The 26,224-nt window shown below is 33.5% G+C and overlaps 1 protein-coding gene across 1 annotated transcript in view; it reads left to right on the top strand.

Annotated features, from left to right (window-relative positions):
• The window catches only part of LOC145241629 (uncharacterized), an 86,901-nt gene that overhangs the window by 48,472 nt on the left and 12,205 nt on the right, over positions 1–26,224 (top strand). The window contains exons 8-11 of the mRNA XM_080104713.1: positions 61–224; positions 3,515–3,616; positions 16,388–16,462; positions 22,638–22,761. Coding sequence (XP_079960839.1) covers positions 61–224; positions 3,515–3,616; positions 16,388–16,462; positions 22,638–22,761 — 465 coding nt within the window. The remainder of the gene's footprint in view (positions 1–60; positions 225–3,514; positions 3,617–16,387; positions 16,463–22,637; positions 22,762–26,224) is intronic.

Genomic DNA, 26,224 nt, shown 5'->3' with positions numbered 1-26,224 from the left:
ATTATTATTACTACTACTACTATTACTATTATTATTATTATTATTATTATTATTATTTAGGTGTCGCCTACTTAGTGTACAAAAACAGAGGCTATTGCGCAGATCCGTTTCAAATCGGCGAGATTGGAGATGACATGATGGCAGTAGATTCCACACATGTTCGAATGAAAACCAGCAAAGAATTTTTCTGGTTAAACAAAAAGGGCATGATGTACCAAGGAGAGGTGAGTTGCTGTTTGTTTATTTGATTCGGTATTTCCTCTTTCTCAGCTTTCCATATTATTCATATCAAACAGTTGACAGGACTGACATGCTTTTGTGCCAGTCTCTTTCAACGCCTTGAATTTCATAAAGAAGTGTGTAATATCGCTCATATGCTAAACGAGATAAGGCTAACTGATCAAAGGCTTTTATAGAAAGATCATATCAATTTGGGATTGTTTTTATAGTGATATGCCACAGCAAAATGTATCCATCGTTGACTTATTCATCAAGCACACAGAACTTGTGTCTGTATAAAACACATAAATTGATTTACGTTTCTGATTTTTTTTTTTTTAGATGAGGATTGATTATTTGTATGATTTGGATTCTTCTGACTACTGTTCTCATGTTGGGTGTTATTTTCACAACCTTTCGGTCGATTTAAACTGTGACAGGCCTCAAGGATTCGTGACATAGTAGATAGAGCACTTGGTCGAATTAAGTTGTAAAAGTTACACATCTGAAAGTTGAAGTTTTTATCCTCAGTGCGAGCAACATTTTAGATACAATATGACTTCTACCCAGTTATGGCTGATGGAATGAGAACACGCTACTCTGTCGATTAAATACGCGGTTCCGTTCGAAATTCCGTGCATAATACCGAGTTCGGCAGCAAGATTCCTGAGTTCGGCAAGATCCACCTGAAGAAAGTTAAAAGGTTACATGGACCTAAACGACCAAGATGAGAACGGTAGTTTGAATAATGCAAATCATACGAAAGTAAATTAAATTTCACAAATTACGTTTTCAACGATCTATAACAGCCACACAATTTCGTGCGGCCTATTGTGGCCTACTACCTGCAGTTACATATTCAAATAGTAATTTTAAATATGGACGTTAATTGACACATGAATAACGAAATAACTTGTGGTTACGTCACCCGATAAATTCTTCCTGCCTCTGACGCAGTAGTGAATACATAATATTACCGTTTTCAATTACCCTCCAGCAGGAAACTAGTGGGTACTATAATATAATACAACTGCCTTTTCTTAAACAAATATATATCCAATTAATTCATTAAAAAAAGATATATTCAAAGTGGAGGATAATTATTATAATAAAATGGGATAGACAGTGGAAAGGAAGACATGTGCCGCCGTTACAGTTAAAATAATTGACGGTTAAAAGATAACTAACTTAACGTAGAAATGGTGGATTTATTAATAGATTATAATAAGAAACTTTTACTCTCGCCGGCAAAAGTCTCTTTATATATTTATTTGCATATGTATATATTAGTGACCCCCTGCCCAATAAACTGAAAACAAATCATCTTTACAAACGCAGTAATTCGCACTAACTCTGTAATCCCTAAAGGAAAATTGGCAAAATTCCTCTTCATTTTAACGGTAATTCACAACACCAACTCTCAACTAAGATATTTTTTCTCAGCTGTCAAAAACTCAACTGCTTGTCCTCCCCAATTCATCTTTCTTAAAGTAACTCTTCCTTTCATATGCAAATTAATGCCATATATAAAAAAGAATTCATCTACAAACTCATTTTTTGAAAGAAATTCACTGTTTGAAACACTCGATAATAGGTGGAACTCTGTTCCGTCTGCCTGCTTCCCACCTGACTACAACTTGGATGTCTTCAAGTCCAACGTTAACAAATTCCTAATGAACCGCCCCCTTAAGTAAACACTTCACCAAATCTCCACACTAACGTACTGTACTTGCAATAACCCTTATCCCTGAGTGGCTTCCAGACCTTGATAAGTGGTGACCACCGTGTAAAAAAAAAATATATGCAATAGTGCCTTTTTATTACAGACGCGTTCGACAGCCGCCGAAAAGTTGTAATCAAACAAACATCATTTTGACTTAACTCCAAACAGCTCAAGTCATGTCAGGGCTTAGCACCAGCAGTGTATCCAAGAGGAACAAAAACAAAAATAACAAGAAAAAAAAAAGAACAATTGTTCAATTTCCTGAAGATGAATATTTCACTATTAAAAAAAGTGAAAGAAAAAAATTTCGCTTCTATTTTTTATAAATAGCAATATTTACTAAAACAATTTCACACTCGTTTGGTCTTTCCGACCATTTAATAATAACAGATATATTATTAGATTGGATATAAGAAGTGTCGGACAAAGCATTCGGTCACGAAAGAGGATTACAATCTAACACGTCTGCCAAAAGATTAAAAGAACGATTAGAGCAGACAGCACGGCGATAAACAAACCTAAAATATTGATTAAATGCTTCAAATTATGTGAATTATTTCTTTGTTTTAATCTATTATCATTAAATCATATTGTAGACTTTAGATTATATGAAACATAAGTTTCGTTATTCTTTTTATACCACAATGATTGTTCATTGTTGTGAGCCAATTAATAAGGCAGAATAAATCGAATTAACGTTTTTAAAATGTGGGTAATAAAGTTGTTTTTTTAATTCAAGAATATTGAACGATTTGTAACAATTAGTAACAATGTGCGTGAGAAAATATCAGCAGGAGCTGCAAGATAGCTGCCTTGCAAGAATATTAGCAGCAGTAGCCGAAAAAGCACATACGCAAATTAGAAATGTGTACGTCGTTGTATTGTTAATAAAATGTGACGTTAAAAATGTACACATAATATTATTAATAAAATGAGACTTTACAAATATACACATGAACGTTACAAATATACACATGGACGTTACAAATGTACGCATGGTATTGTTAAAAAATGTGACATTACAAATGTACACGTGGTATTGTTAATAAAATCCGACGTTACAAATGTACACATGGTATTGATAAAAATATGAGATGTTACAAATGTACACGTGGTATTGTTAATAAAATGTAACGTTACAAATATTCACGTGGTATTATTAATAAAATGTGATGTTACAAATGTACACGTGGTATTATTAATAAAATATAACGTTACAAATGTACACGTGATATTGTTAATAAAATACAACGTTACAAATGTACACAAGGTATTGTGCATAAAATACTCAATATTTTCTGCAATTCAATAACATTCAGTATAAACTAACAAGCTGCCCGACTTTGTCCGAGATTGAATGAAGATCACTTTCCTTTACTTTTATTGTCCTGTAAATTGATGAAACGCCCATGTTTTCAATACAAACAGATCGATGCTCTTCTCTAGTAGGGATCCACCTCGGTGGACTGAGTGAAAGCTTCATATGCCTCTACATAGGGACTTAGTTCATAATACATTGTAAACTAAACTGCACTGTAGATAACCTAACTTTATTAAATTATTTTTATTTAGAGGAATATCCGTGGTATCGACTGTGACGTTTGGATTGATTCAAGAACTAATTGGCCACAAAATAATTCCGATGAATCCATTTGGGAATGGACGTTTTCTACGGTAAGTATTCTTTTAATTAATTTGACATCGACAACAAAAAAAAAACGTAGGAATAAAACAATTACTTTTAAAGATACATAGTTTATGAATTTAGTTGTTGATTGTAGAAAGATGAAAGAATGACGTATATTCTGTATATATAAATAGGTTTTATGTATAAATTGAAGAGGGATTATAGAAAAGTAGAAAATAAATCGTCTTAAGTATTTATTGCTTGTATTTTAAGTTTAAAAATAAATCTGAAGCATCAGGTTGCTACTATCTCAAGCCAGGAAACTCGATCGGCTAGGTGACAGCCAGCGATCCTCACCATTACGCTATTTGGCTGCTGCAAAATTACATTCTTTAAACATTGATCAAACGCCTAAGCTATATTTGTTTACACAAACACCATTGCTTCAGGTTCAAATCTTTCGACCGACAGTAAATATCATTTGCGACACTGAAGATTGTGTATTATAAAATAGGTTTAAAACATAAATCTTTAAATATATATATATATATATATATATATATGTGTGTGTGTGTGTGTGTGTGTGTGTGTGTGTGTGTGTGTGTGTGTGTGTGTGTGTGTGTTAGGAGAGAACCTCGGCAGAGTGTTCGATTATTAAGAAAAAGAATTAAATAAAAGCGTAATATTTATTTATAGATGTATTAGAGCAAAATCAGAACATCAGCACCGTCGCGTTCAAATCCAAATGAATGGGGCCTTTATATATAGTTTATATTTAAGTTAAAAGAGAGATATGTTGTTATTAAAAGCATGTGGTTTGTCGGTCGTTGAGAAGGTTTCTTGTAATTCCTTTATGATTTCTATTTCCAATTTCTTTGAGTTGTTGACTTTTGTGCACATTTTGTGATGAAATGCTTTTTTTTTTTAATTTGTTTGCGTTTGACATTTGTGCAAGTAACAAAAGTTACGAGGTCTACTGGCATCATGACAATCGTCTGATCGTAGAAATTAATTGTTAAAATTCTATTAATTTATATTTTATAAACAACAAATGTGCTTTTATCATTTTTGCTGAGTCATGTTTGCAATAAAACAGATCCTCCCACACGTTATTATAAAATCGTTTGCAATAAAACAGATCCTCCCACACGTTATTATAAAATCGTTTGCAATAAAACAGATCCTCCCACACGTTATTATAAAATCGTTTGCAATAAAACACACCCTCCCACACGTTATTATAAAATCGTTTGCAATAAAACAGATCCTCCCACACGTTATTATAAAATCGTTTGCAATAAAACAGATCCTCCCACACGTTATTATAAAATCGTTTGCAATAAAACACACCCTCCCACACGTTATTATAAAATCGTTTGCAATAAAACACACCCTCCCACACGTTATTATAAAATCGTTTGCAATAAAACAGATCCTCCCACACGTTATTATAAAATCGTTTGCAATAAAACACACCCTCCCACACGTTATTATAAAATCGTTTGCAATAAAACACACCCTCCCACACGTTATTATAAAATCGTTTGCAATAAAACAGACCCTCCCACACGTTATTATAAAATCGTTTGCAATAAAACAGATCCTCCCACACGTTATTATAAAATCGTTTGCAATAAAACAGATCCTCCCACACGTTATTATAAAATCGTTTGCAATAAAACAGATCCTCCCACACGTTATTATAAAATCGTTTGCAATAAAACAGATCCTCCCACACGTTATTATAAAATCGTTTGCAATAAAACACACCCTCCCACACGTTATTATAAAATCGTTTGCAATAAAACAGATCCTCCCACACGTTATTATAAAATCGTTTGCAATAAAACAGATCCTCCCACACGTTATTATAAAATCGTTTGCAATAAAACACACCCTCCCACACGTTATTATAAAATCGTTTGCAATAAAACACACCCTCCCACACGTTATTATAAAATCGTTTGCAATAAAACAGATCCTCCCACACGTTATTATAAAATCGTTTGCAATAAAACACACCCTCCCACACGTTATTATAAAATCGTTTGCAATAAAACACACCCTCCCACACGTTATTATTAAATCGTTTGCAATAAAACAGACCCTCCCACACGTTATTATAAAATCGTTTGCAATAAAACAGATCCTCCCACACGTTATTATAAAATCTTTTGCAATAAAACAGATCCTCCCACACGTTATTATAAAATCGTTTGCAATAAAACAGACCCTCCCACACGTTATTATAAAATCGTTTGCAATAAAACAGATCCTCCCACACGTTATTATAAAATCGTTTGCAATAAAACAGATCCTCCCACACGTTATTATAAAATCGTTTGCAATAAAACAGACCCTCCCACACGTTATTATAAAATCGTTTGCAATAAAATAGATCCTCCCACACGTTATTATAAAATCGTTTGCAATAAAACAGATCCTCCCACACGTTATTATAAAATCGTTTGCAATAAAACAGACCCTCCCACACGTTATTATAAAATCGTTTGCAATAAAACAGATCCTCCCACACGTTATTATAAAATCGTTTGCAATTAAACAGATCCTCCCACACGTTATTATAAAATCGTTTGCAATAAAACAGACCCTCCCACACGTTATTATAAAATCGTTTGCAATAAAACAGATCCTCCCACACGTTATTATAAAATCGTTTGCAATAAAACAGATCCTCCCACACGTTATTATAAAATCGTTTGCAATAAAACAGATCCTTCAACACGTTATTATAAAGTCGTTTGCAATAAAACAGATCCTCCCACACGTTATTATAAAATCGTTTGCAATAAAACAGATCCTCCCACTCGTTATTATAAAATCGTTTGCAATAAAACAGATCCTCCCACTCGTTATTATAAAGTCGTTTGCAATAAAACAGATCCTCCCACACGTTATTATAAAGTCGTTTGCAATAAAACAGATCCTCCCACTCGTTATTATAAAATCGTTTGCAATAAAACAGATCCTCCCACACGTTATTATAAAGTCGTTTGCAATAAAACAGATCCTCCCACACGTTATTATAAAGTTGTTTGCAATAAAACAGATCCTCCCACACGTTATTATAAAATCGTTTGCAATAAAACAGATCCTCCCACTCGTTATTATAAAATCGTTTGCAATAAAACAGATCCTCCCACACGTTATTATAAAGTCGTTTGCAATAAAACAGATCCTCCCACTCGTTATTATAAAATCGTTTGCAATAAAACAGATCCTCCCACACGTTATTATAAAGTCGTTTGCAATAAAACAGATCCTCCCACACGTTATTATAAAGTCGTTTGCAATAAAGCAGATCCTCCCACACGTTATTATAAAATCGTTTGCAATAAAACAGATCCTCCCACTCGTTATTATAAAATCGTTTGCAATAAAACAGATCCTCCCACACGTTATTATAAAATCGTTTGCAATAAAACAGATCCTCCCACACGTTATTATAAAATCGTTTGCAATAAAACAGATCCTCCCACACGTTATTATAAAATCGTTTGCAATAAAACAGATCCTCCCACTCGTTATTATAAAATCGTTTGCAATAAAACAGATCCTCCCACTCGTTATTATAAAATCGTTTGCAATAAAACAGATCCTCCCACTCGTTATTATAAAATCGTTTGCAATAAAACAGATCCTCCCACACGTTATTATAAAATCGTTTGCAATAAAACAGATCCTCCCACACGTTATTATAAAATCGTTTGCAATAAAACAGATCCTCCCACTCGTTATTATAAAATCGTTTGCAATAAAACAGATCCTCCCACACGTTATTATAAAGTCGTTTGCAATAAAACAGATCCTCCCACTCGTTATTATAAAATCGTTTGCAATAAAACAGATCCTCCCACACGTTATTATAAAGTCGTTTGCAATAAAACAGATCCTCCCACTCGTTATTATAAAATCGTTTGCAATAAAACAGATCCTCCCACACGTTATTATAAAGTCGTTTGCAATAAAACAGATCCTCCCACACGTTATTATAAAGTCGTTTGCAATAAAACAGATCCTCCCACACGTTATTATAAAATCGTTTGCAATAAAACAGATCCTCCCACTCGTTATTATAAAATCGTTTGCAATAAAACAGATCCTCCCACACGTTATTATAAAATCGTTTGCAATAAAACAGATCCTCCCACACGTTATTATAAAATCGTTTGCAATAAAACAGATCCTCCCACACGTTATTATAAAATCGTTTGCAATAAAACAGATCCTTCAACACGTTATTATAAAGTCGTTTGCAATAAAACAGATCCTCCCACACGTTATTATAAAATCGTTTGCAATAAAACAGATCCTCCCACACGTTATTATAAAATCGTTTGCGATAAAACAGATCCTCCCACACGTTATTATAAAATCGTTTGCAATAAAACAGATCCTCCCACACGTTATTATAAAATCGTTTGCAATAAAACAGATCCTCCCACACGTTATTATAAAATCGTTTGCAATAAAACAGATCCTCCCACACGTTATTATAAAATCGTTTGCAATAAAACAGATCCTCCCACTCGTTATTATAAAATCGTTTGCAATAAAACAGATCCTCCCACACGTTATTATAAAATCGTTTGCAATAAAACAGATCCTCCCACTCGTTATTATAAAATCGTTTGCAATAAAACAGATCCTCCCACACGTTATTATAAAATCGTTTGCAATAAAACAGATCCTTCCACACGTTATTATAAAATCGTTTGCAATAAAACAGATCCTCCCACTCGTTATTATAAAATCGTTTGCAATAAAACAGATCCTCCCACACGTTATTATAAAGTCGTTTGCAATAAAACAGATCCTCCCACTCGTTATTATAAAATCGTTTGCAATAAAACAGATCCTCCCACACGTTATTATAAAGTCGTTTGCAATAAAACAGATCCTCCCACACGTTATTATAAAGTCGTTTGCAATAAAACAGATCCTCCCACACGTTATTATAAAATCGTTTGCAATAAAACAGATCCTCCCACTCGTTATTATAAAATCGTTTGCAATAAAACAGATCCTCCCACACGTTATTATAAAATCGTTTGCAATAAAACAGATCCTCCCACACGTTATTATAAAATCGTTTGCAATAAAACAGATCCTCCCACACGTTATTATAAAATCGTTTGCAATAAAACAGATCCTTCAACACGTTATTATAAAGTCGTTTGCAATAAAACAGATCCTCCCACACGTTATTATAAAATCGTTTGCAATAAAACAGATCCTCCCACACGTTATTATAAAATCGTTTGCGATAAAACAGATCCTCCCACACGTTATTATAAAATCGTTTGCAATAAAACAGATCCTCCCACACGTTATTATAAAATCGTTTGCAATAAAACAGATCCTCCCACACGTTATTATAAAATCGTTTGCAATAAAACAGATCCTCCCACACGTTATTATAAAATCGTTTGCAATAAAACAGATCCTCCCACTCGTTATTATAAAATCGTTTGCAATAAAACAGATCCTCCCACACGTTATTATAAAATCGTTTGCAATAAAACAGATCCTCCCACTCGTTATTATAAAATCGTTTGCAATAAAACAGATCCTCCCACACGTTATTATAAAATCGTTTGCAATAAAACAGATCCTTCCACACGTTATTATAAAATCGTTTGCAATAAAACAGATCCTCCCACTCGTTATTATAAAATCGTTTGCAATAAAACAGATCCTCCCACACGTTATTATAAAGTCGTTTGCAATAAAACAGATCCTCCCACTCGTTATTATAAAATCGTTTGCAATAAAACAGATCCTCCCACACGTTATTATAAAGTCGTTTGCAATAAAACAGATCCTCCCACACGTTATTATAAAGTCGTTTGCAATAAAACAGATCCTCCCACACGTTATTATAAAATCGTTTGCAATAAAACAGATCCTCCCACTCGTTATTATAAAATCGTTTGCAATAAAACAGATCCTCCCACACGTTATTATAAAATCGTTTGCAATAAAACAGATCCTCCCACACGTTATTATAAAATCGTTTGCAATAAAACAGATCCTCCCACACGTTATTATAAAATCGTTTGCAATAAAACAGATCCTTCAACACGTTATTATAAAGTCGTTTGCAATAAAACAGATCCTCCCACACGTTATTATAAAATCGTTTGCAATAAAACAGATCCTCCCACACGTTATTATAAAATCGTTTGCGATAAAACAGATCCTCCCACACGTTATTATAAAATCGTTTGCAATAAAACAGATCCTCCCACACGTTATTATAAAATCGTTTGCAATAAAACAGATCCTCCCACACGTTTTTATAAAATCGTTTGCAATAAAACAGATCCTCCCACACGTTATTATAAAATCGTTTGCAATAAAACAGATCCTCCCACTCGTTATTATAAAATCGTTTGCAATAAAACAGATCCTCCCACACGTTATTATAAAATCGTTTGCAATAAAACAGATCCTTCCACACGTTATTATAAAATCGTTTGCAATAAAACAGATCCTCCCACTCGTTATTATAAAATCGTTTGCAATAAAACAGATCCTCCCACACGTTATTATAAAATCGTTTGCAATAAAACAGATCCTCCCACACGTTTTTATAAAATCGTTTGCAATAAAACAGATCCTCCCACACGTTATTATAAAATCGTTTGCAATAAAACAGATCCTCCCACTCGTTATTATAAAATCGTTTGCAATAAAACAGATCCTCCCACACGTTATTATAAAATCGTTTGCAATAAAACAGATCCTCCCACACGTTATTATAAAATCGTTTGCAATAAAACAGATCCTCCCACATGTTATTATAAAATCGTTTGCAATAAAACAGATCCTCCCACTCGTTATAATAAAATCGTTTGCAATAAAACAGATCCTCCCACACGTTATTATAAAATCGTTTGCAATAAAACAGATCCTCCCACACGTTATTATAAAATCGTTTGCAATAAAACAGATCCTCCCACTCGTTATTATAAAATCGTTTGCAATAAAACAGATCCTCCCACACGTTATTATAAAATCGTTTGCAATAAAACAGATCCTCCCACTCGTTATTATAAAATCGTTTGCAATAAAACAGATCCTCCCACACGTTATTATAAAATCGTTTGCAATAAAACAGATCCTCCCACACGTTATTATAAAATCGTTTGCAATAAAACAGATCCTCCCACACGTTATTATAAAATCGTTTGCAATAAAACAGATCCTCCCACACGTTATTATAAAATCGTTTGCAATAAAACAGATCCTCCCACACGTTATTATAAAATCGTTTGCAATAAAACAGACCCTCCCACACGTTATTATAAAATCGTTTGCAATAAAACAGATCCTCCCACACGTTATTATAAAATCGTTTGCAATAAAACAGATCCTCCCACACGTTATTATAAAATCGTTTGCAATAAAACAGATCCTCCCACTCGTTATTATAAAATCGTTTGCAATAAAACAGATCCTCCCACACGTTATTATAAAATCGTTTGCAATAAAACAGATCCTCCCACACGTTATTATAAAATCGTTTGCAATAAAACAGATCCTCCCACACGTTATTATAAAATCGTTTGCAATAAAACAGATCCTCCCACACGTTATTATAAAATCGTTTGCAATAAAACAGATCCTCCCACACGTTATTATAAAATCGTTTGCAATAAAACAGATCCTCCCACACGTTATTATAAAATCGTTTGCAATAAAACAGATCCTCCCACACGTTATTATAAAATCGTTTGCAATAAAACAGATCCTTCAACACGTTATTATAAAGTCGTTTGCAATAAAACAGATCCTCCAACACGTTATTATAAAATCGTTTGCAATAAAACAGATCCTCCCACACGTTATTATAAAATCGTTTGCAATAAAACAGATCCTCCCACTCGTTATTATAAAATCGTTTGCAATAAAACAGATCCTCCAACACGTTATTATAAAATCGTTTGCAATAAAACAGATCCTCCCACACGTTATTATAAAATCGTTTGCAATAAAACAGATCCTCCCACACGTTATTATAAAATCGTTTGCAATAAAACAGATCCTCCCACTCGTTATTATAAAATCGTTTGCAATAAAACAGATCCTCCCACACGTTATTATAAAATCGTTTGCAATAAAACAGATCCTCCCACACGTTATTATAAAATCGTTTGCAATAAAACAGATCCTCCAACACGTTATTATAAAATCTTTTGCAATAAAACAGATCCTCCCACACGTTATTATAAAATCGTTTGCAATAAAACAGATCCTCCAACACGTTATTATAAAATCGTTTGCAATAAAACAGATCCTCCCACACGTTATTATAAAATCGTTTGCAATAAAACAGATCCTCCAACACGTTATTATAAAATCTTTTGCAATAAAACAGATCCTCCCACACGTTATTATAAAATCGTTTGCAATAAAACAGATCCTCCAACACGTTATTATAAAATCGTTTGCAATAAAACAGATCCTCCCACACGTTATTATAAAATCGTTTGCAATAAAACAGATCCTCCCACACGTTATTATAAAATCGTTTGCAATAAAACAGATCCTCCAACACGTTATTATAAAATCGTTTGCAATAAAACAGATCCTCCCACATGTTATTATAAAATCGTTTGCAATAAAACAGATCCTCCCACACGTTATTATAAAATCATTTGCAATAAAACAGATCCTTCAACACGTTATTATAAAATCGTTGGCAATAAAACAGACCCTCCCACACGTTATTATAAAATCGTTTGCAATAAAACAGATCCTCCCACACGTTATTATAAAATCGTTTGCAATAAAACAGATCCTCCCACACGTTATTATAAAATCGTTTGCAATAAAACAAACCCTCGCACACGTTATTATTAAATCGTTTGCAATAAAACAGATCCTCCCACACGTTATTATATAATCGTTTGCAATAAAACAGATCCTTCCACACGTTATTATAAAATCGTTTGCAATAAAACAGATCCTCCCACTCGTTATTATAAAATCGTTTGCAATAAAACAGATCCTCCCACACGTTATTATAAAATCGTTTGCAATAAAACAGATCCTCCCACACGTTATTATAAAATCGTTTGCAATAAAACAGATCCTCCCACACGTTATTATAAAATCGTTTGCAATAAAACAAATCCTCCCACACGTTATTATAAAATCTTTTGCAATAAAACAGATCCTCCCACACGTTATTATAAAATCGTTTGCAATAAAACAGATCCTCCCACACGTTATTATAAAGTCGTTTGCAATAAAACAGATCCTCCAACACGTTATTATAAAATCTTTTGCAATAAAACAGATCCTCCCACACGTTATTATAAAATCGTTTGCAATAAAACAGATCCTCCAACACGTTATTATAAAATCGTTTGCAATAAAACAGATCCTCCCACATGTTATTATAAAATCGTTTGCAATAAAACAGATCCTCCCACACGTTATTATAAAATCATTTGCAATAAAACAGATCCTTCAACACGTTATTATAAAATCGTTGGCAATAAAACAGACCCTCCCACACGTTATTATAAAATCGTTTGCAATAAAACAGATCCTCCCACACGTTATTATAAAATCGTTTGCAATAAAACAGATCCTCCCACACGTTATTATAAAATCGTTTGCAATAAAACAAACCCTCGCACACGTTATTATTAAATCGTTTGCAATAAAACAGATCCTCCCACACGTTATTATATAATCGTTTGCAATAAAACAGATCCTTCCACACGTTATTATAAAATCGTTTGCAATAAAACAGACCCTCCAACACGTTATTATAAAATCGTTTGCAATAAAACAGATCCTCCAACACTTTATTTTATAATCGTTTGCAATAAAACAGACCCTCCCACACGTTATTATAAAATCGTTTGCAATAAAACAGATCCTCCCACACGTTATTATAAAATCGTTTGCAATAAAACAGATCCCCCAACACGTTATTATAAAGTCGTTTGCAATCCTCCCACACGTTATTATAAAATCGTTTGCAATAAAACAGATCCGCCCACACGTTATTATAAAATCGTTGACAATAAAACAGATCCTCCCACACGTTATTATAAAATCGTTTGCAATAAAACAGATCCTCCCACATGTTATTATAAAATCGTTTGCAATAAAACAGATCCCCCAACACGTTATTATAAAATCGTTTGCAATAAAACAGATCCCCCAACACGTTATTATAAAATCGTTGGCAATAAAACAGACCCTCCCACACGTTATTATAAAATCGTTTGCAATAAAACAGATCCTCCCACACGTTATTATAAAATCGTTTGCAATAAAACAGATCCTCCCACACGTTATTATAAAATCGTTTGCAATAAAACAGATCCTCCCACACGTTATTATAAAATCGTTTGCAATAAAACAGATCCCCCAACACGTTATTATAAAGTCGTTTGCAATAAAACAGATCCTCCCACACGTTATTATAAAATCGTTTGCAATAAAACAGATCCGCCCACACGTTATTATAAAATCGTTTGCAATAAAACAGACCCTCCCACACGTTATTATAAAATCGTTTGCAATAAAACAGATCCCCCAACACGTTATTATAAAATCGTTTGCAATAAAACAGATCCTTCAACACGTTATTATAAAATCGTTTGCAATAAAACAGATCCTCCCACACGTTATTATAAAATCGTTTGCAATAAAACAGATCCTCCCACATGTTATTATAAAATCGTTTGCAATAAAACAGATCCTCCCACACGTTATTATAAAATCGTTTGCAATAAAACAGATCCTCCCACACGTTATTATAAAGTCGTTTGCAATAAAACAGATCCTCCCACACGTTATTATAAAATCGTTTGCAATAAAACAGATCCTTCAACACGTTATTATAAAATCGTTTGCAATAAAACAGTTGTTTCCACAAGTTATTATAAAATCGTTTGCAATAAAACAGATCCTCCCACACGTTATTATAAAATCGTTTGCAATAAAACAGATCCTTCAACACGTTATTATAAAGTCGTTTGCAATAAAACAGATCCTCCCACACGTTATTATAAAATCGTTTGCAATAAAACAGACCCTCCCACACGTTATTATAAAATCGTTTGCAATAAAACAGATCCTCCTACACTTTATTATAAAATCGTTTGCAATAAAACAGTTGTTCCCACACGTTATTATAAAGTCGTTTACGACAAAATCAATGCAACTAGGAAGTTTCTTAGGAAAAGCAAAGCAAAACATTTTTTTTCAATTTCTTTGTGTGTGTATTAAAACTCCATGGAATAAGGATATAATTCATTTTATCTTCTATTCCATGTTTTTGAACAATAAATTTTGTAAAAGTTAATTTGCATAATTTAATTCCCATCACATTCATACTATATTATTGTATTATATATGTTTATATTATTGAGATTTCGTCTGTGGCTGTAAACGTTACCAGACGTGATTTTACTAGTCTCAGTCTTTTCTACAAATATTATTATGGTATGTTTTCATTAGATTTTCTGATCTATTTTCTGCTTCCTTTGTTCCAGCTCGTTTTGACTCATCGGTCTAGTAATCTCCATCAAATCGCGGTTCTGATACCTAATTGTAATACAGCTTTCTATTCCAGTAGCTTCTTTCCATGAACTGCAAGAATGTGACACTCCCTTCCTCCTCACTGTTTTCATCCTGCTTACAGCTTTGGTCTTTTCAAGACTAAGGTCAATAGACATCTTCTGTCTTTGCAATAAACATCTTTCGTTCTTGTTAGATCCTTGCATTAAGTGGCTTCATATCTTGTCGCGAGCAATTTCTAAAAAATGAAACATATTTGGAATGAGAACTAACATCACAATAAGAAAAAAGAACCGGAAACATCTTTTGAAATTGAAGTAATTTTATATCATGTACGGCGGAGTAAACGGTAGAGAAATGTGTTGTTGCAATTAATTAGTTTTGCCAAACTTAACTGTTTATGTTTCCAAAAATCCAAAGGAAGAAGAAAACAATAACTCAACATGCAGGCGCTCGTCGGCTGAACGTCTATTAATAAGCAGTCTGTAATTGTTTCTTTTCCAATGTACCATAAACATCACTAAAACCTTGTTCAAAAGGGGATAACTCTAATGTCTTAAAAGTTTTTTCGAACAGATTTGATAGATAAAATAGTAATTCTCTATATTTGTGCATGCATATATGTACGTGTATGCGCTTACCTTAATCTATTCATATTTTTCTATCTAACTAATTTTCTAAATTTTATAATAATTAGCAAAAACACATTTTACTAATTTAATAAATTGTATTTGTTAGTCGTTTAATTGGCAAAATACAGTTTTACAAACTTCTGTTTATGCCTTAAAGTGATAGTGTGTACACGTTATTATGTAAACGTGTCTCAAATACAAACGAAGTATCTGTTTGAGAATTGATGATTGCGTGTAGTTATAATAGAAATAGTCATCTTAGTTTAATAAAGTAAGATTAAACGGTTATTTCTTCTGGTAACAGAAAAAAATATGTCAAATGAAGACACATAAGCGATTCATCATGATGACTGCTTAGATCCCAATTAAATGATTTTTATAATTTTCTTATAGAGTCCAGGAGCGTATTGCTAATCTTATTAAGTTATCATAGTGAAAAAAAAAAACAACTAATATTTAAACGAAGGAATTTGATTGGTTGTAAATTACGAAAATAAATTTAAATGTTGCCTGATTGTGGAAACTTGTTGACATATTGTTTTGAATTAAACATAATATTTTAGGGTGAAAAATTATTGGTTTTCTATATTCTGATTTATTCATTTGTTCTTTCAGAACGAAGTATTAGCCAATTCAGGAGCGAATACCGAATCGAGCTTCCCTGTATCACTTGAAATAAACCAACCGGCGGTCAGTACATATTGATTTTTATTCGGTGATTTCTTTTTGCTGCTTAGGCTTCTTTTATTTCTATAAAACAATCTCATAATAACAAAAATCTCATCATCTTTTCTACCAATAAAAGAAAATATATCGTTATGTTTATGATTTACACAAAGAAAACTGTCTTCTCAAGCATTACCAAACGTGAATGGGAGAAGAATGTGTACATTGACATTCGTCTGAGGTGGGATCACTAGTGAGGGAGAGCTGACATAACTAATTATTAGCTTATTCACAAAAATGACGCTTTTAATACACAACTTTTATAAATAATATAAAACATGTGATAGCAACAAAAATTAGCATACATAATTATATGGATCCAAGGTTGGGACCACGGAAGGAAAACACGGAACACGGATTAGGCGTAAGAAAGATATATTAACCGCAAAGGTTACAAAGATAAAGAGTAAACGGAGCTTACTATTCGATGGTGTCCATTATTGGTAGTCGTATCTCACATTGTAATATCGTATTGGAAGAGTATTTGATGCAGGTAATTTTCGGTCTCACAATACATAAATTTGTGATTTGCTGTTTTGTTAATTTGATTTTGATGGGACACTTCGTTGAACATGTATCATCAAGGAATGAAAATTTTCGCCGATTGTTTACCTTCTTCGCTCAATTATTTAATGAAACAATCGCAATCGATAAGCGTTTACTGCGACGTTAGTTTTCAGTTTGTACATGTAAAACTATTGACATTCTGAACTCACAATTAAATTAAGCTGATTCTGTGACAATAAGATAACGGTAAGACGAGTTGTAATCGAAACTCTTAAATCAATCAGATAAAATTTAGAATTACCTGAACAAACTTCGAACGTTACAAAATATTACTAAATTACAAAAATCGACATTACTCCGAACATATTGCATTCTGTGTTGTCTGAGGTTGTGAATACTTGATGCGATATAAAACATGTATACTACTACTACTACTACTACTACTACTACTACTACTACTACTACGAATAATAATAATAATAATAATAATAATAATAATAATAATAATAATAATAAGTACATATTAAACACACAGACAAATGTTACAAGCACAAACCGGTAGCAGTACTTTAAAACGGAAGTCACAAAATCCTATGGAACATGGACGTACACACAGATAAACCAATCCATTCAAGAAGATCGGGTGCCACAATAATTAATAAGAAGGAAATTCAGATCGTAGATTTCGCCGTTACATTAGACTTGAGTGTGAATAGCAAGGCGATTGAGAAGCGGAGCAAATACACGGAACTGGTCAGGGAGCTCAAAGGTATATGGAAGATGAAGAAAGTCAAAAGATAACACCAATAATAGGACATAGAAGCATTAGGAACAATACGGACATTTTTTTTTAAAGAATGGAAGAAAGTAGAATCAGAAGTATGGCTGAGAAGATACAACGGATAACAATGATGAATGAGTGCGAAGAGGATTGGGACATTGGGGAGGTTTATTGCCACTCAAACTCCAGCGAAGATTAATGGTCGTTGATAATGAGAAATCAAAAGTAAACGCCTGTAGTGATTACGAAAATTCATTTGCAAATTTTATCGAAAGAGGTGAAGAGCACTGGAAATCTGGGTAGACTTATTGTCAGTCAGACTCCAGGGAACACCATACATTGTGCTTGAAAAAATCTTTTATGATGGTCTGTGTGAAAACTTCTAGTGACTAATAATAAGATATGTATCGTGATTGGCAGATGCTCCCTCGTTGTCTATACATCTTTAAGTTTATAAGTTGCATGAAGGAAACTAGCGTTCTAGGCATTACGTAATTCGAATTCGAAAGGAATGTGTACATTGGCATTAACCTGACTTTATGCTTCTCACGAGGAAAGGCCGACAGAGTTAATTATTAGATTATCCAGAGAGTAATAGCGCTTTTAAGGTTCAACTTTTATGATTTGGCTTCAGCCAAGTGACAGTAAGATTTAAAAAATAGAACCCATAAATTTCTGACTTGCTGTTCTGTTGATTTCTAGAAGCATATGTCAATAGGAGGGGGATATTTTCGGTGGTCTTTTGCCTTCTTCACTTGTACTGAATGTACTTTTAATCATAGTTATATCGTTAGTTAAATCTATATTGAACTGATATATTTTATTTTTCCGATCAACTTAAATATCCAGAGCTCGTGCATCAAATTTTATCTTAATTCCTAACATCACTTTGAATCATACTATAACAGTTTATCCTATTCTCAAAATAATATATGGACAATATTTTTATCATATAATTTATTCCTCTCTTTAATCAGCCAGATTCAAATCTAAATGCTTCCACAGCATGTTTTTTTGCTTACCCGCTCGTTTCCATTAACAATGAAATGGAAAGCATAGTAAAATCCTTTTCAATTATTTAGAGAGGTGTAACCTTTCAGTAGATATATAACCTTTAGTACTAACTCAATTATTTATAACTATCCATTCAGGGTCGCAGAAATACTTGGTTTAGAACTCAGACGCGGGACTAATCTTCTTACTGATGATGGACCCGTAGATCTTCTCAGGTACTCCATTGGGGAGAAGAAAAGCTATGAAGTTAAACCTGTGCTACTGACTTCATACTTCTTGGCACTAAATAAAAGGGAAGGGATGCCTCTTCAGTCCTGTTCGACAACCTTCCTAGAGCCGGTGAATCGAACAAATTACCGGTTTGCAAATCTAAACTGCTTAAGGAGTAGATAAGTTCTGTCTATCGCCCGGCTTTCATACTCCTTTTTTTTGCCTATTAGACAGGCGCAGAGGTGCGATCACAGAGACTCGATAGAAACACCCAATGTTTGACCTTGTTTCTTGACTAGGGAAATGAACACCGTTCCTCACGCCCGTCTCCTTTCCATCCCCTCAAACAGAGCATTTTGTGAGTGCTCGAGTACCATATATTCCAATGCAATTGGACGATACTGCCTTTATTTTTACTGGTTGAGGGTACTGGTTTGACAGTTTGTTTGGCTGCTGTATTCCGACTGACAGTACAGGATCCCCAAATTCTTTAGTAGAGATTAAAGCGGTTGCTCCATTATCAGATGTATAACATGAAGATGGTTGTAGTGACATGTCGTGTGTGGAAAAGAGCCCTGCACCCATCTACGATGGGGTTTCCCGAAGTCACAATCCTGTAGAAGAAAAGGCGGCTGATGGTCTACTTGTGTTGTGTGTTTGGTTTTCTACACATTCACTTTGTCTAGTACCTCTCACACTAAAACTGAAACTCTTAAAAAAAAATAAAACAGCTCCTCTTCTTTGCCAAAATCTTTGAGTTCTTAATCAATCAAGCACTAGTCTGCCACCTCATCGGCAATAAACTTTTATCCGACAGACAGTATGGAGTTAGACAAGCATGTTTTACTGCAGATATATTAACTGTAATCTCTGAACGTATATACCAAGCACTAGATAAGGCAAGTGAAGCTAGGTGAGTAGCCCTAGACTATCTAATCATTTGACAGGATATGACACAATGGTATTCTCTTGAAAATCAAATCGTATGGTATTGCTGGGCATATACTCAACATAATCACATCCTTCTTAAATAACAGAAAAATCCAAGTTGTCCTCGATAGCCGTACATCAAAACAATGTAATATATATGCAGGACTGCCACAGGGGTTTGTCCTTGGACCTTTATTATTCCTCTGTGATGTAAAGATTTCTACTTGAATAGCTTTTTCCTTCGGATTGCTGCACTTTGGAATTCCCTCCCGGGGCCCTGCTTCCCTTACTGTACTGATATGAAGAAATGCAAGTGTAATGTGAACAGACATCTCGATGCCTAACTCCCTAAATAGTATCCTTCCAAATCTGGTCCTCACGGCTAAGTGGCTCTGTGCCTTGTTAGGAGTGAAAAAAAAGAACCGATAAAAGTTTACAACGACATTGATTTCATGATTGTATGTGTAAAACTATTGACATTTTGTGAGTTACTTGAACAAACGTGAGATATCACAAAATATTAACAAATTACAAAAATCGGCATTACTCGGAACAGATAATATTCTGCGAAAAGTGTCATCAATTTAACGTTGTAAATACTTGATGGGATATAAAACTCATTTTATTACTACAATATTACTATGATAATATCATTCGCCGTCGTCTTTTTTTTTCTTCTTCTTCTTCTTCTTCTTCTTATTATTATTATTATTATTATTATTATTATTATTGTTTATTTTTATAATTACTATTATTATTATTTATTGTTATTGCTATTATCATTATTATTATTACTGTTATTATTATTATTGTTGTTGTTGTTGTTGTTTTTGTTGTTGTTATAGCAACAACAACGCAACAACGCGAAAATTTTACTTTGCCTATGAACTAAAAAAAAATTACAATTGAACAAAGATTCACATATTGAAAGACACGTCTGCTTTATTTAAAGTAAAAAAAAATGACTTTTAAATCAAACAAACATATCTTAACGTAATAAGTTTTATTGCATGAATATTAGTGTTACGTCAACTTCAAATACAATAGAAAGAGGTCATAAACACAAATTCTTAAAAATCACTTTGGATGGAAATTTGAAACACTATCTGAAAAGGTGAGTGAAAGTCGGTTAGACAGTTTACATCATTATTTAATGATTCATGGAACTTTTATTGTTCTCTGTTTTGACATCAGCTCATCAAAAACAGGTTTTATTTTCTCCATACATATGTATGCATGAATTAAGTGTGCCCAATCGTCTGTGCTTTTTGTATCCATACAGTTTACCAATGAAAATTACTTCTTTTACTACGTCGACAAAATCAGCCAACGATGCAGTATTTTTTGTGATGTCTTTTCCAAATTCTACAAAAATTACGACGCTGGAGTTGCTCCTTCGTTCTTTAGAGAAACGCAACCGATGCTCAACTTTCATATTTTACAAGACGATGTTCACTGAGTTTTAAGTCTCTAAATGCAAATAAAAGTCCTGGTTCAGACGGTTTTCAGCCGAAAATATCGCAGGCGCTCGCTCCATCCATTGCTGGTTCTCTTGGCTCCTTAACCTATTCATTAAAACTGATGACGATCTTAAAGATCGGAAAACAATGGCTATTTATTTCATGTTTTTTAAGTGACTATATTAATTGCATGCCGGTTTCACTCACCCCTGCCTGTAGTCTACAAGGTTTTGAAAACGTCCTCAAGTCAGCCATGATGTCCCATTCTCCTGAGCACAGCATTAGGGAGAAGACAGTGGCTAAATGGTCAATGACACAGACTGATAACTTAGGCGTGCCAAATTCAAATCCAGTTCCTTCCACAAAAAAAACTTTCACATGGATGTTGACAACCTTCAGGCAGTCTTTTCCCTAAGTACACGATGTCTTTGTAGAAAAGAATTATAATCAGAAAGATGTCGAGGCAACAAATGCCAACAATAATTATTTGATTTATATGAAATTAATTAATGATGCTCAACAACAACCTTAGCATAAATCTCTCAAATCCAACATGGTTTCGTACCGTAGAGATGCTGGTCGATTAATCTCCTGATTATGAAGGAGCAGGTCATCAAAATCAAGAATGATGGAGATGCGCCTGACATTGACTTGCTTGATATTGCCAAAGCCTTTGACTACAAGCTCCGGGTTTCACATGTAAACACAAGTAGTGGCTTGTATCGTAATCTAGTTTGTATGCTTAGCTTTCGATTGCATGTAAGGAACTCACAAACCTTTTTTTTAAATATTTATGTACGTTTTTTGTGCAAGACAAAAAATGTCAAATGTTAACTTTTTGGGAAAATTTAACATTTAAAATTTAATTAAAAATAGTAGAAAAAGTTTTACATTATTCTGTTTTCTATATGATAAAATTCAGGGTTTTATTTTTCTGGAAAAAAAGTTACTCAGAAATAATGGATTTTAATAAATGTAATTTCGTTTTAAAAAAACAACAACAACTTGATTTTTCGGCCATTTTGGCGGTGCCTAGATTGAACGATTGTTTATAAAGTCAGGGACTATTGTTTAGTTTGAATATTTCCTATGTTTGTAGGTCAACCTGCATATGACAATGTGAACCATCTCTCGCAGTCTTGTTGCAATGGATACAAAAAATAACAGAAATTAAAAACAAGATTCATCGATAAAGACTATATTTATGCTATCTTTTTTTATTTTGTGTTACTTTCAGACTGGAGTTCATTTAATGCACAACATTTACGGCATAGAAGAGTCGCAACAGGATTTCGAAAAATTTGACATCAGCCTATGTTTTGCTGATTTACACCGGCTCGACGCTCAGTTCGCTATCCACGGTAATTTTTTAATTCGATTATATTTTACTCTTATTCACGTGAAACAAAACACATTGCCACTGAAACGTAAGAGGAGACTATGGTTAGGGACTATTTTAATAGGGCACATTCTAAATAGGGAGTTATGCAGCAAGATGTCTGTTCACATTTTATCAAATTTATACAGTCAGGGAAACAGGGGTCGAGGAGGGAATTTCAAAATCACGGGCTTCAAATAAATAAATAATTAGAAAACTTTCCGGCATCTGTGAACCTCTATAGTGAAGGGGTGTGATTTTCGTATAAGCCAAGGTGATCTGGGATCTTTACTTTGAGGTGCAGTAAGCTTTTCGAAACAGTTTCTGTTTAAGTACTTGTAAAACAAGCACAGGACTCAATATTGCAATATTCAAGCGATGAGGCAGGGGTTAGAGCTTAGATAGTGCGGAACCTATTAGGTTAAAGACTCTTTTTTCATCCTTCCAAGAGTAAGATACGAGTGGCTGGTGTACTAGCCTTATTTATGGCAACAATACTTCATACATGGCGAATGGTGGCTTTGTAGAGATAAAGGATATGAAAAATGTGAACATTTTTAGTCCAATATATGGAACACAGTTTCTTTAAAAAAAAAAAAAAAGCAAGCTTGGTAGACTCTTCTATGTATGTGTTCATATATGTGGATATCAGAGAAAATTGAATCGGAAAACTCTTCATGGATCTTCAAAGCTCACCACTGATATATTAGGAAAATCGCCTACTTTTTAAAATTTTTATTTAGCCTACGGTTGAGTACTGTTGCCACATCTGGAGGGGTGTCACTAAGAGCACACTTTCTTTCGTCTTCGACAAAGTTTAAAATCGACTTCACAATCCAGTGGGGGTTCGCTTCTGTTCTATATAGTTCATTCCTCGCATAAGAGAAATAGTTATTCTTTCTATACTCGATCGTTATTTCCATAGAAAGTGTTCGACAACTTCCATCTCTGCTTCATCCTTATAAGACATTCACGGCAAGAACTCATCCCCCTACCACCACTGCAAAAAAAAAATAGCCGTTATTTATGTGTAACTAATATTCAACAGAATTCTTACAAACAGTGTTTCTTTCTAATAACATCGTATCGGTAGAACAATGCCAGATGTTTGCTACAGCGGTTAAAACATGTTTATAGTCAAAGTGTCTATAAAAATTGTCATAAATCGTCCTATAAAATTTTATTCATTCCCTTCATCATTTTCAATCTTCTCATAATATTCTTCATTATTCAATTTTCAATCTAACGAATTCATTAAGTTTTATCCTCGAGTAGATTTTTCCTTGATAAGTGCTGACTCATTATTTTTTTTATTTATACATAAAAACAGCTTCTGTGTGTAAGTTCGTACCCTATGTACTCTTAAACGGCTGCGTAGACTTTTACGAAATGTACTTTATGTGTCTGGGAGTATTCTTATATAGATTTTGCATAGGAATGCTTCCGATAAGTATAAAAAATCGATAATCAAAAAATCCAATTAAAGAAGGAACAGCCTGATTTTAACCAAAGTTAACACTTTTATACAGCTTAACATCGGAAGTGCATTTGAGGTTTTATCAGCACACAAGTAGAAATGGTCAGTGTATAAAATCAATAATAGGTTCTTTCATAAGACAGAGGCGCGTTCGAAATGAATCTTTCTGTTTAGATCACAATCGAACGCTGATACTTAACTTTTGCATTTTTAACTTTAATTCAAGTCATTATAGAAAAATAATTTCATGAAATTAACAATAGGTTCTCTACATTTCAATGTAGACTACAATATATTGTTTATAAAGTCACTGCATGGAAGCATGTGAGCTTCCTCCTGTTATATAGGGGGTTTCATTGAGAGAGTTTTATTAAAAGATGAGTCTTAGAGAGAGATGTGTTGTAAGAGTTCTAGAGAGGCTTGTTGGAAGAGACTTAGAGAGATTGTTCATGTTACTAGAGATTCTTATATATTAAAAGTTCATTCCTTAATTGTGTTGAATGGAAGAAGAAGAAGAAGAAGAAGAAGAAGAAGAAGAAGAAGAAGAAGAAGAAGAAGAAGAAAGCTCTTTGAGTGAGGACATATAGTGTTCAGACAGTTCGGACATGATGATGTTGAGACGTGTATGTAAAGACATATAACACAAATATATAATACAATTCCACTTTACCTTTTTGTAAGAATCATAAGACAAGACAAGCTTTACAAAAAACACTTGATGGTTTATTCTTCACACGGCCGTGATTCCATTATCAAGAATTCAAAGTTTCACATTTTTTTCTTGAAGTGACGTCTCGCTCCTAGACGCCTGACTAGACGACTGACTCCCTCTGAGTTTTCTCACTGACTGACTAACTCTAAAGTTTTTCTCTATTCCTAGAACTTTCTATTTTTCCGTGACGTCATACATATGTTAAAACATGTGCCTTCTTTCACGTGTCCTGGACATACGTGTCCAAAACTTTTCCTATTTCCCAGTAACCTATTTATCCAATATGTTAAAAACATTATCTTATAATCTGCATTCTTTCAATTTAAAATTTCATAACAAACTTGATAGTTAACATTCTTTCCTTGAAATATTTATCTATATTCTAAACAAATGTTTGTTTTACATTTTTAAATTCTCACACGTAATCTATTTCTAAACTAAATTACGAGGTTCGAATTTGTCTATTGCTATTTCATTTTCATTTTAAACTAAATTCTCCATTTTTATACTTACATGAAAAGGGGGCAGCCCTTATCATGTAACACTCCCGGTGCACCGCGGTGGGTTCCTGGCTAGAGAAGGCAGTCGATTTGATTAACGAATGGGCGATTTCACCGATTTTGATGTCAATAAAAGTATTTGGAATGTGGAACATTTGTTGATCCTCATTCAATTCCGGACGACGTCGGGTTTCCCTGCTTGTATTTTACAAAATTCAATAATATCATAAGCATAACAAGTTTTTGTCTAGTATTATTAGCATCAAAAACTAACTAATATTATTTTTTAAATAATAACCGCTGTAAACTGATTTTCTCCTGATTAAGCAAAAAGAAAACTTATTCATAACGAGTAACAGATTATTATATATTCTTTATGTATTAATTGTTAGAATATGAACGTTGGGTTTTCACATGAATCAGATGATTATTGTTGGCATTCGTTTCCTTGATATCTTTCTAGTTATAATATTTCCTCATTATTAGTACTGCAAACATTTACAATATTTTTTTCTGTTGGTCTTGTGTAACCACAAGCAAATAGATATTCACCTTCATCTTCTTTCTTTCACCTGCCCTGTGACCGGTTGCCGTTGGAGCGCTACCGATGGCTATCAACCAGTCCTCTTCATCCTTCCCTGTCCTCCGCACGTTTCAATCCTGTTCATTCTGTGATGTTGTCTTCTAGTCTCTACTTCTGTCTTCCTCTCTTTCTTCCTCCTTCTATCTCATTTCTGGGGTCTGAATCCTCTTCTCT

Source organism: Euprymna scolopes, chromosome 2, assembly GCF_053919585.1.
Source record: "Euprymna scolopes isolate OS-2025 chromosome 2, ASM5391958v1, whole genome shotgun sequence".
Lineage (NCBI taxonomy): Eukaryota > Metazoa > Mollusca > Cephalopoda > Sepiida > Sepiolidae > Euprymna > Euprymna scolopes.
This window is presented reverse-complemented; position numbering and strand designations above follow the sequence as displayed.